Genomic DNA, 12,412 nt, shown 5'->3' with positions numbered 1-12,412 from the left:
CATTGTAGAACATGCATTAAAAACCTGTCATTGGTACTTTGAGACTACCTGGATACCTCCTTTAAGTACCTGAACAAGCAGTCAGACGCTTGAAACATGAATCGTAGTAAGTTTTAAATTACTTTGAAGTACACATGTTGGTACAGTAAATGGGAGATAGACAATTTGTTGTCATTACTCTGATATCATGTGAGAAGTGGCGGTGGGAGAGAGAAACACACCACACATGAACTGTAGAAAGAGAAAAGAGAACCAAGAGGCTCCATTTATGATGAGGTGTTTTGGGAGGACTCAGGTACAACAAACAAAATTGTAGCAAAACAACTGTTTATTAGGCTCAAAGATACAAAGACCTACAAAACGTTGGCATGCTGTTGTACACATTTTTGTAAACCTCTGGAGATAATATGAACTTCGACTAGCTCATAGTAGTAGCCCTCAACCAAATAGGAATTCGGAATAATGCAGTTGTCCCAAGAATCTCTTAGAGCTCGTGTTGTTTTGTATTTCTTCTTTGAGCACCTCAAGAGGTAGAAGTCTGCTCCGCCTTCATTCGTATTCGTGTGGCAAAGTTTTCACCTACACGCAGAGCATCGCTAATGGCATTGATTGTTGGGGTATAAATCCCAATGTGGTCGCCCAGGTAAGTGGGCGGGCCGCCAGGTATGTACACATATTCTTTTGTTAAAACCTAATAAGAACTCACTATGCTCTACACATTACAGTAGAGCGAGTTCACCATATCGTCGTGCTCTTCTTCTCGCACTCTCTCTCGCGTCGCACTTCTGCTCGTACTCCTTCAACTGGTATCAGAGCTCAGATCGAGGCTTGGGGCAGCACTGCAGGAGGCTAGAGTCACCAACTCAGATTGGAGTGAAATTTGACAGGCAAAGACACGGCCCCAAATCTTGTGAGACCACCCGTAGGGCTTGGTGTGCTTAGAATTTCATTCTGAGGTCATCTCGGTCACCGTTCGGCTTCGACAAAGTTTTGCGCAGGCCATTTTCGACTACGTGGTCTCAGCGGGTGCAGATCCGACTCTGCAAATTTGGGGTTTTCGGCCTACGACTACAAGTGCTAAGGATATGGACACTCCCAGAGTGTTGATTTGTGGCTGTCTACACATCGAAGGACGGCTCACAGTTCTTGGAGGCGTGTCACATACGACACGGGCGCATCTACACACAAACTGTAGGCGACATCCACTGGTTCATCAGGTAGCTTGTGTTTGCTGCTTGATTTCCAGATTTCATCCTGACATTGCAGGTACTTCCACATGGGATGTATTGTCAGAGATGATGTATGTCTGTTGAGGGTTTGCTGGCTGTGAGTCACGCAGCAAACAACCGCCGCAGCGGTTACAGCATACAGTGGGAAATTTGTGGATGTATGACTTTGTGGGAAGTCTATGTACTGTCAGATTTACTGCAGCCTTTGTTGAGGGTCGAGTGAGGTTTTATTGAGCTGGGGGATTCTCGAATGTTGAGATCCTTTCGGTGATACAGGTCTTGGAGCGATCCGTCGAGCACCCTTAGATAGGCAGCTAGGATGTATTGACTGTGAGTTAGATAGTTGGGATTGCATCTTTGCTTTACTGCCGTTGAGGCATTGTCGCAGTCTATGCTTACAAGACAGTGACAGGACAGTCAGAAACAGTACAGGTGCAGGACAGGTTTACCCACAGCTTACAATGTTAGAGAGACAGTGGTTTTTTGAGCTGTTTTTTGGTCTGTCTTTAGTACACCAGAGCCATTTTACAAAGGAGACTCTACCAAAATTTCTACAGAATCTGAAGCTTTCTTGGTTCATTTGACAGGTTGATATTGGTTCACAGGTCAGTTTACAGGGGAAACTCTGCCAAATTTTTCCCAGGAAAGTAAACTATTGTGAAGCGTAGCTATGGCTGGATCACAGGACACTGCTCTTTACAATATCAAGAAGCTGGATGGAACCAATTTCCCATTGTGGAAGAAGCAGATTTGGCACGTGTTGGTACAAAAGAAGCAAATAAAACCTATAAAGCTCAAGGGGATAAAACCAGAAGATATGGACGAAGATGAATGGAGCGAAATGGATGAATTGGCACTTTCTACCATTATGTTGACTTTGGCAGAAAGCGTTTACTTCAATGTAGCAGACGAGATGTCGGCTTATCAAGCATGGTTAAAGCTGAGTGATCTTTATGAGAAGCAGAGTGCAGCTTCACAGGTATACTGGGTTAAGAAGCTTGTTGACTTGAAGATGAAAGAAGGGACATCTATGTCCAATCATCTGAATGAATTCAACACAATCTATAGTCAGTTGTCAGCTCAAGGTGTCAAGTTTGATGAACGTGTTAGAGCTATGTTCCTGTTGATCACATTGCCGGAAAGTTGTGACACTTTTCGCACAACTTTGAGTAATTCTGCACCTCCAGATGGTTTGAACATAGCAGGTGTAGAAGGAAGTCTGCTTACTGAAGAAACCAATAGAAAGACAATGGACAAAGGCAAAGGAACAGCCTTAGTTGTCAGGGGAAGGACCAAAGAAAAGTACAAAGGTGGAAAGAGAAATCAGTCTCGTAGCAAGTCCCGCAGTGCTAAAGGCAAGAGTGACATAGAATGTTACCATTGTGGCAAGAAGGGTCACATGAAAAGAGACTGCAGAGAATGGAAAGCAGAAAAAGGCAAAGAGAAAGCTGAAGACCATGGTGAGAAGAACAAGTCCTCAGTGAAGATTCAAGAAATAAATGTGACAAACACTGTTGCAGAGGATGACAGTCTAGTGTCAGGAGACATCTACTTCTTGAAGAATACAATGGACTCAGCTCTTCTTACAGCATCTGATGGAAATGCACTGAGTGACTGGATTATAGACTCAGGGGCATCACTTCATGTGTCTCCAAACAAGGAGTGGTTTACCTCTTATGTGACCACTAAAGATCATGTTCGGCTAGGCAATGGGCAGACATGTGAGATCTTAGGTGTTGGAGATGTTCAATTGAAGTTTGAGAATGGCTCTTCTTTCACGCTGAAGAATGTGAGACATGTTCCCGCAATTACAAGGAGCTTGATTAGCACAGGTTTACTTGATGATGCTGGCTACGTCACCACTTTTGGACAGAACATGTGGAAGATATCCAAGGGTTCTATGACAGTAGCACATGGAGTAAAGTCTGGAGGACTTTACATGATTTATGTATCAAATGTCTCTAAAAATGTAATCAATGTAACCGAGCAGCCGAACGTTTCTTTGTGGCATAGCCAGTTAGGACATATGTCCAAGAAGGGAATGGAAATCTTGTCTCGTTCTGGTTATTTGCCTGGCTTTTCATTTAATGATTTTGAATTCTGTGAACATTGTCTGTATGGTAAGCAAACACAGCAGCCACATAAGCATAGAAGTAGTAGAAGAGATACACAGTTGGCACTTGTTCATAGTGATTTGTGTGGACCTATGCCTAACCTATCTCTAGGGGGAGCTTCTTACTTTATGACATTTATAGATGATTACTCGAGGAAAGTATGGGTTTACTTTCTCAAGGACAAGGATGAAGCGTTTAGTGTTTTCAAAACGTTTGTGACACTTGTGGAGAATCAGAGTGGCAAGAAGCTTAAATGCTTACGCACCGACAATGGTGGAGAGTATGTTTCAAAGGCCTTTTAGGACTTTTGTGAGTCAAAAGGTATAAAACGTGAACTTACTTCTCCTTACAATCCTCCTCAAAATGGTGTTGCTGAGAGGATGAATTGGACCATACAAGAGAAGGTCAGAAGTATGTTGTCTAATGCACATCTGCCAAATGGGTTTTGGGCTGAAGCTGTATCAACAGCTGTTCATCTTATAAATAGATCTCCTAGCAAGGTTTTGCAGAAGGATTCAGTGCCAGAGATGGTATGGTTAGGCAAAATGCCCTCATACAATCATCTCAGAGTCTTTGGCTGTGAGGCATATACTCACGTTCCAATGGAATTTAGGAACAAACTTGAGCCAAAGAGTAGAAAGTGCATCTTTCTAGGCTATGGTAATTCTGGTGAGATGGGGTACAGACTTTGGGATCCCGATCTAGAAAGGTTGTCCGTAGCAATGATGTTCACTTCAATGAATCCAAATATCATTCTAAACCAGAGAGGGTTGAGGAGATTAGAAGAGTTGTCTTCCAAGAAGATGAACCTGCATGTGCAAGACAAAATGTCAGGGCTCAAGAGGAGCAAGGACAGGATAGAGTGGAACCACAGGTTGTGGCTGAGACTGAGCCACCTATTGTGCGTAGATCTGGACGTGTCACGCGACCTCCTGATAGGTTTGTTCCATCTATGAATTATGTCATGTTGACTGATTGCAATGAGCCTTCATGTTACAAGGAAGCAGTGCAAATGAAGGACTCCGGGAATTGGCAATTGGCCATGCAGTCAGAGATGACAGCTCTGCATAAAAACCAGACATGGAAGCTAGTTAAATTACCACGGGGCAAAAAGGCTCTACCCTATAAATGGGTTTACAGGTATAAGATCACCGCTCATGATAGTCAGCCAAAGTACAAAGCAAGGCTTGTTGCCAAGGGCTTTAAGCAAGAACAAGGCATTGACTTTGATGAAGTCTTCTCTCCGGTGGTCAAGATGACTACATTGAGATGATTTCTTGCATTGGTTGCCATATTAGATTTGGTGTTGCACCAAATGGATGTCAAGACAGCATTCTTGCATGGTGATTTAGATGTGGAAATTTACATGCAGCAGCCAGAAGGGTTTGTTGAGAAAGGCAAGGAAGATTGGGTATGCCAGTTGTTAAAGAGTCTTTATGGCTTAAAACAATCGCCGAGGGCATGGTACCATAAATTCCACAAGTTTATGCTTTCTCAAGGCTACAAACGTAGTGAGTTCGATCATTTTCTATATACAAAGAAGGCTAAGGATGGTAGTTGGCTGATCCTTATTTTGTATGTGGATGACATGTTGATTGCTGGCAAGCACTTGGAAGAAATTTCAGCTTTGAAGTCAAAGATGGCAAAATCGTTTGATATGAAAGACATGGGTGAGGCAAGTAATATACTTGGTATGCGCATTGAGAGAGACAGATCAAAAGAAGTTGATTTGGTTATCTCAAACAGAGTATATTGACAAGGTTTTGCAACGTTTCAATATGGAGAAGGGAAAGGCATTGAGTGTTCCATTGCCACCATATGTGAAACTTAGCAAACAAGATTGTCCTGTGTCTGAGGAAGAACAAGCTGAAATGGATAAGATTCCATATGCGTCTGCAGTGGGTAGTTTGATGTATGCAATGATTGCTACTCGCCCAGACATTGCATTTGCAGTGGGAGTAGTAAGTTGATACATGTCAAACCCATGCAAGAAACATTGGGAGGCAGTGAAAGGAATATTGAGATACCTGAAAGCTACAAAGAGTATGCGTATATGCTATGGGAGTCAGGAGCTAAATGTAAAGGGTTTTACAGACTCAGATTATGTAGGTGACTTAGACAACCGAAGGTCTACGTCAGGGTATGTCTTTACATTGGCTGGTGGAGCAGTATCATGGCGTTCTAGATTACAAGATTGTGTTACTCAGTCTACTACAGAGGTTGAATATGTTGCAACATCAGAGGCATGCAAAGAATCAATTTGGCTTAATCGACTAGTAACAGATTTGGGAATCAAAGAAGAGACACCTGTGTTATATTGTGATAGTCAAAGTGCTATACAATTGGCTCGCAATCCAGTTTATCACTCAAAGACAAAGCATGTGGATGTGAAGTATGATTTCATGAGGGAAATGCTCGAGGATAAGCAACTTCAGCTTGTCAAAGTTCACACCACAGAAAATCCTGCTGATCTACTTACAAAAGGACTTCCCTCAGAGAGCTTTGCGCATTTTCGCAAGCAGTTAGGTGTAGGGTAGTACATCACTTCTCTACATCTCTTGTATATTAGCTTGTATAGTAGCTTCTCTCACACTTAACGTACCACATTGGACTTTAAGTGGGAGGTTGTTGGGGTATAAATCCCAATGTGGTCGCCCAGGTAAGTGGGCGGGCCGCCAGGTATGTACACATATTCTTTTGTTAAAACCTAATAAGAACTCACTATGCTCTACACATTACAGTAGAGCGAGTTCACCATATCGTCGTGCCCTTCTTCTTGCACTCTCTCTCGCGTCGCACTTCTGCTCGTACTCCTTCATTGATGTCCACCATACATAGGCAAACTTGATCCTTCATCATCACTTGGCTGATCACTTTCTTCGTCACTGCTGTCCAAGGGTTCGATGGCGATAGACTGCCAGTTTTTGACATGTGTGTTCTTAAGGCATCGCCCCCAACATTGTGACATCCAACACTGACAAAAACATGAGAGAGCTCTGTAGTGAAGTGCACACTTGTCAGTCCTAGAGTGTCCATTCACACAATGCAAAGAGTGTGACCCTTCCACTCGCTTGCAATTCCATTTCCTCTCCCTCCTTACGTCTGCCGCTTCAACGTCCCAAAAAAATTGGAGTCACCTTTGACCGGGTGTTTTCATCATGAAATTTATGTTTCAAGAAACTAACCTCTTCCTTGGCACACTTCATGTGCCGTGCATCAGGTTTCAATTGCTCATGTGTCAGAGCCTTTTTGACAATTTCACCGGCCCCATCATGCTCTCCTTTGCCATGGCCCGATGCAAAGAAACTCCATAGCATCTCAATGCCAGTCAAAGAGTAGTACCTAGATCAATGAAACATCTCAAAGGCTAGGAGAAAGCAAGAAACTGGATATCATGTTCAAGAGATCAGAAAAGCTCGAATACCTTGACACGAAGAAAAATGGCATGGATGCCTTGAGTTGAGTAGCACACCCATCTAACCAGACCCAGTTCTGCTTCAAGGAGGTGAATCCTTGCTCTTGTAGCCACACACTATGCAACTGCATGCAATGCTGCACAAACAATGTGTCATGCTCTTTACATCTCTGTACTAGAGCATGCAGGAGAACAAAATAATTCAAGCACTTTTAAAGCATACCTGGGACTCATCAAGAAAATTTATTGGATGCTTTATGTAAGATTTTCACCCCAGATGCTTCCGACACACATCCTTTTTGTTTGGGGACACTCGCATCTATGTCTGTCAAAACGCAAACACAATGTCTTTTATCGCCTGCGTGTTGCAATGACTTTTGAGGCTGTTGAAATCGGCATAATTGCAATGGAAATTCTCCTACCTCAGCCTGCTGTTATTGTGAATTAGCTGCTTCAAATATTTTGTCGATGCAACCCTATGAACCTCGCCATCTTCCAATTGATTATAGACCTTGATGGATCCCCTTCGCTATTCACCAACATCATGCATAAATCTCTTTTTAGCTTCAACTCCTCCTCAGATAAGGATGCTTTGACTTTGGTGACTGTGCCTTGTATGTAGACTTCTCTAATCCACAGTGTAGCCGTCGAAAAGCTCTAGAAGCAATCGAAAGGTGGTTTTCTTAGCTTCTTGCCAGCAAGCACCATGTTTTGCAAATTGTACTCATATCTTCAAGCGTTGACAAGCACCAAGGGATAGAAAGTGGTGTCTGCTCTCTGTAGTGTGTGTACTCACACAACCACCAAGGAATTTCAATAAGCCTAAAAAGAGAAGAAAAAGGAGAACATACCACTATCTCTCTCTCTTAAGTGTAGGTCATCTCTCTCTAGTAGTTGCACTTTTCACAAAGAGCTTTGGACCCACTCCCATGTAGCAAAAAACTATCATATAGCTAGATATTTGCTAGCATTGTGAATTGTCTAGGCATGTGAAAGTCTTTCAAAGAGCCATATGCCACTATGCATCTAGTTGAAACATCCCTTTTCTAGCAATCTCATTTTGTGACATTAGGAAAAGTTTGGACTCAAAAATGGGCCTTGTAAGAATTGTTGATGTGGCATAGCTTTCAAAAAGTGGGGATCGTTAATTTTTTTTTGCAAATAAGATCCAAACTTGTCGGAGGTTGGATATTTAGAATCTACTCTTCAAATGCTATCTATTGATATATAGCATGCATGTATCGGACATTGCCTTCGTGTAGATCTAGAAAAAGGTGATTTTAGATTACCGTAACGGTAACAAAACCTGGCTGATTGAAAAAAATGGCATAACTTTCATAGAAGTCATCCAAACTTTTCGGACCTTGGCTCTTTAGAATCCATTTTTCAAGAACTTTCCAATGATAGGTCATATCATGGGGTTCTAAGCAATATTTAGAGGGATCTACTGGGTTGCTTTCTTTTGTACAACTTTGATGATGTGGCACTCTTAAAAGGCCCTAAAATGAGTTCAAAATTTTCCTAATGATTATGTCACCCACGTGAAGGTCTTGCATGAATAATGTCATCCACGTAAGGTTTATTTTACATTCATTTGGTAGATAATTTAACTCTACCACTCTACCACGCACAATTGTGAGTATGCCAAAAGGAAAAAAATGAAAGAAAAGACAACTCATAGACATAACATTAATTTAAATCAGGCATACACATCAATAATATTAAAAGTTTACATCTTTCTTTTCTGTTACAAGAATATGTATTCCTAGCAATGCCATAACATAGTTGACAAACAAAGCTTCATTGTAAAGTTATATGGAACTTAACTCGTGCTAAGCAGACATGCTATATGTTTGCTGCCTTGATGACTCCGTCATTGTCTGCAACACAACAAATCCTCATTATGGAAATTAGAACATAGGAATCACCAATCACACACACACCCAGAGAGAGAGAGAGAGAGGGAGAGAGGGAGAGTTCCACTTGATATTTTGTCAACCAGATATGGAAACAATAGAGCTCTACTATATCAAATATTACAAAGGAAAGAGGAGTTGCTCTATTATATCAAAAGAGGAGTTGTACAATAGTGTCTAATGAGTCAACCGATAAGGCTACCTAATAAACCATTATTTGAAAAAGCAAAACAACTTTACTATGGGCTTTCTAGATTTTGGTGCATTTTGTGAGGAAGTTAGGGAAGGGTGAGGAGAAACTTGGATCTGTGAGGAAGAGTTTCATCATTTTTCCATACATGGCATCAGTGAGATGGATGCCATCCCAACCTACGTAGTTTTGGGGGTTTGGACACGCTTTCATGTTGATGACTGGTGCATGTATTGATGAAGAAGACGTCGATGTAGATGGCATGATCATCTGTTGCAACGCTCCGACATAGCAAGGATCTTGGACGTTGGTGAAGTTATATTTTGATGCATGGTCAAGGATGTGCACATAGGCTGCAGAGGTATCGAAGAAGACAATGTTGGCATGTTTGTGTTTCTTGGCCAAATGGTGGACGATACGCTTGAGCTTATGGTTGTGGCGGTCGCTGATTTGCATGACGGATTGGATGCAACCGTGCTTGTCGGTCTTGGTACCATTGAGGGTCTTAAGGTAGAGGGAGATGCAACCCATGGGGAACTGGCCTTGGACAACAATGTGTTTGACGCCACGCTTTAAGAGGGAGTCAAGGGAAGAGGAGATTTTATGGGTGATGGGTTTAAAGAGGGAGTTGAGGACTTTGTGGGGCCGGTGGGCAGCGAGGGCGTAGTTGAAGTCGTTGCCGCCGATCTCACCGAAATAGACAAGGGCGTTGGAGAAGTCGGCGCCGGCCGTTTCGATGGAGAAGGCGGCGAGCTCGCTCTCTAGCGACTCAGGCGTGAAAGAAGTGACGTTGGCGAGTCGTTGAAGGGTCTTGAGGTCGAGGGCCGTGGCGCCGGCCACGGCGAAGTTCTGGCTGGCGTTGCGCAGTTTGCCTGGCGCTTCCAGATGCGCCGGCAGGAAACCCTCCTTCAAAGCGCTCGTCAGAAAATCCACCATCAGCCGGCCATCGCTGTACCTCCCCGTTGCCTTCTTGAAGAAGGTGCTGCCGTAGGGAGGATTTGCTGCCGGCGAGAACGTCCCGTTTGCGCTGCTGCGCACTTGGTTTCCCGTGTCCGTTGTAGAGTCGCCAAAGGCAAATATGGGGTGGAAGGCCTTGCAATCATGACCTGCTGCAAACGAGGATCCATGAGCGGTGCCGATTGAAATCAAGAAACACAGGACGAGAGCCAGTAGCTGCGGCTTTGCGAAGCTCGCCATGGCACCTTCTAACTTTGCAGCTGCTCTTGCAGTAACTTTGTTTTGTTTTGTCTCTCGCTGTGGTTATATAAGACCTGTGTACGATAAAGCACCTACGTTTTCCATAGCGATGCTTTTCTATCATTGCAATTCGGCCACTTTCACACGTGAGCACCAAGAAAGCTTGGTCATGAATTAACTTGTTTCCTAACTATAGGAAATAGGGCAGCTGTATAACATCATCGGCGATCGCCCAGGGTGCAAGGCTCAAGCGCAAAAAAAACGCAGTATTCGCACCTTTTGCAAGCAGAATGTCATCTAGTTCATGGTTTGGTGAGGGGGACCATCCCAGTCAAGAGAGAACCTTGTAGTTTATCTTTTTGCGTCATCTCAAAGTCACACATATCTGAGCAGACATGTGGGTGACAGGGGCCTTAGCATGCACTTCTATACTTGTCTAAGATCTCATGTTCAATTAGACGTTAGCCTACATAGCCACTAGATTCTCAATTCCTCCAAGAAGAAATAAGTAACCATGATAGTAGACATTAGAAGGCAATCATCACTTTGCCTTGCAACAAGAAGGGCTAATGCAAGTTGTATAGTAGTTGGAAGACGTGATGCACCCCTGATTGCATTGAAAACACTTGATGCAGGAGATAGAGATGTGACATGTGAACAATTGTTGCAAGCTTGGATAGAGAAGCAAGAGTATGACTGCAAGCTCAAGGAAGGTCATAAAAAATATCCAACCTATCCAATTCTTGCAAATGTCAAGCTATATCTAAGCTTATTGTTACCTCTTTTAACAACAAATAGAAGGTCTTGACATATAAACATTAAACGAGTCCGTCGTCAATGATGTTTGATTGATGATTGCAACCATGGTTTGAAAATCCAAAGGAAGGAAGACTTGGTTTTGAGGCACACTATTCGAACCATCAAGAAACCTTCATCACGAAAAATATGAACCCTTTAGGGGCCCTTTGGAATTAAGGATAATTAGAGACCAACCAATGAGAAGAGGGTGGTGGACACACTCTATGCCCTCAAAAATGTAGGGGAACAAAGTAGTCTTAACTTCTTAATGGGCTCTTACCTAGTGAGAAGTTGGGGGCGGGGGGGCATATGGAACCTCCAACTTCCCTCCTTTTGATCCGGTTTTGAAAAAATCTCAAAATCTTGAAATTTTTCAAAATTTTCAAAACTCAAATCTTATTTTCTTAAAACTCCCCTAAATCTATTTTATGGTCAAAAAATTTTATTTTTTTAACGTCAAAAGTCAAAACGTGCACACAAAAACCCTAAAATTCAATTTTTTAAAAAAACTTTTGAAATTTTATTTTTTACTATCCACAACACCCCCAAAAGTAGTCCTTAGGCAAAAAGTGATTTTCTCTCTCTAAAACCCCTTTTCCAACCCCTCCTTGGTTGCAACCATCACACTCATCCTCTACTCCAACACACTCTCTCTACACCATCTCCATTGTTGCAGCAAGGAAGCTCCTCTCTCCTCCCCTACCACCTTCCATTGCCACACCAAGCAAGGGTTATCCACCTTCTCCTATCACTTTATCCCACTTACATTGTAGCAACAAGCAAGGTCCTGCTCCTCCTCCTAATTTTGTTTGTTCAACCATGGCCAACTCTACTTCCGAAAGGCGGTCAAAGGATGCGGTCACAGCACTTGCATGCCACAACACTAGAGGTATAGATGATGAGTGGGTGCCACAAGAGTTCACCAAAGGTGCTTGGGTATACATGCAACCATCTGCTATTGGCCCTCATCGTGTGCGGAATCGTACAAACTTGGATCATCATTGGAAAGGAAATCTCCTTGGCTTCAAGAACCGCAAAGACAAGGGGATTGTAGCCATTGTGCAACATCTTTTCTCAATGTCAAGCATGCAATTGCAACAACCAGTTCGATTTCCAACACATTGTAAGTACATGTTTTGAGAATACAAAGCTAGGTGTGAAATCACAGTGTAATGTTATTTATATGGATTCATACTTAAGATTTGCCATGCATTTATAGTCATATTTCCATCCACGTTGGTGGAGGAGCAGCCACTACATAGTCTCTCAGGTACATTCAATGCTATACATGCGGATATTGGAGCAACACTATTTGCACATTTTTGCCCAACCAAACTGGTTCAAAGAAGGATTTTCTTCTATTCTCACTTCTATATTGTGCCTACTTCTACACAAGAGTTTCGAACTCTTGAACCCATCAAAGTAACTTCCTTATTAAGCATGGAGTGACTGGTGCCAGATTTGTGGTCGGTAGCATCTTTCAAGCAAAAGATGATAATAGATGTCCAAAACTCTTTGAAATACTCTAAAGATTCTAGGTCTGTGGGCTTGAG

At 42.7% G+C, this 12,412-nt stretch overlaps 1 protein-coding gene across 1 annotated transcript; it reads right to left on the bottom strand.

Annotated features, from left to right (window-relative positions):
• Positions 1 to 8,741: 8,741 nt before the first annotated feature.
• LOC147457458 (GDSL esterase/lipase At3g48460-like) lies at positions 8,742 to 10,106 on the bottom strand. Its single transcript, XM_086513590.1, has one exon. The coding sequence runs from the start codon at positions 10,059 to 10,061 to the stop codon at positions 8,925 to 8,927; it is 1,137 nt and encodes a 378-aa protein (XP_086369716.1). The 5' UTR covers positions 10,062 to 10,106; the 3' UTR covers positions 8,742 to 8,924.
• Positions 10,107 to 12,412: the final 2,306 nt, after the last annotated feature.

This window comes from Adiantum capillus-veneris, chromosome 5, assembly GCF_014529385.1.
Source record: "Adiantum capillus-veneris isolate H3 chromosome 5, ASM1452938v2, whole genome shotgun sequence".
NCBI lineage: Eukaryota > Viridiplantae > Streptophyta > Polypodiopsida > Polypodiales > Pteridaceae > Adiantum > Adiantum capillus-veneris.
The sequence above is the reverse complement of the archived record's forward strand: the minus strand, read 5'-3'. Positions and strand labels throughout refer to the sequence as shown.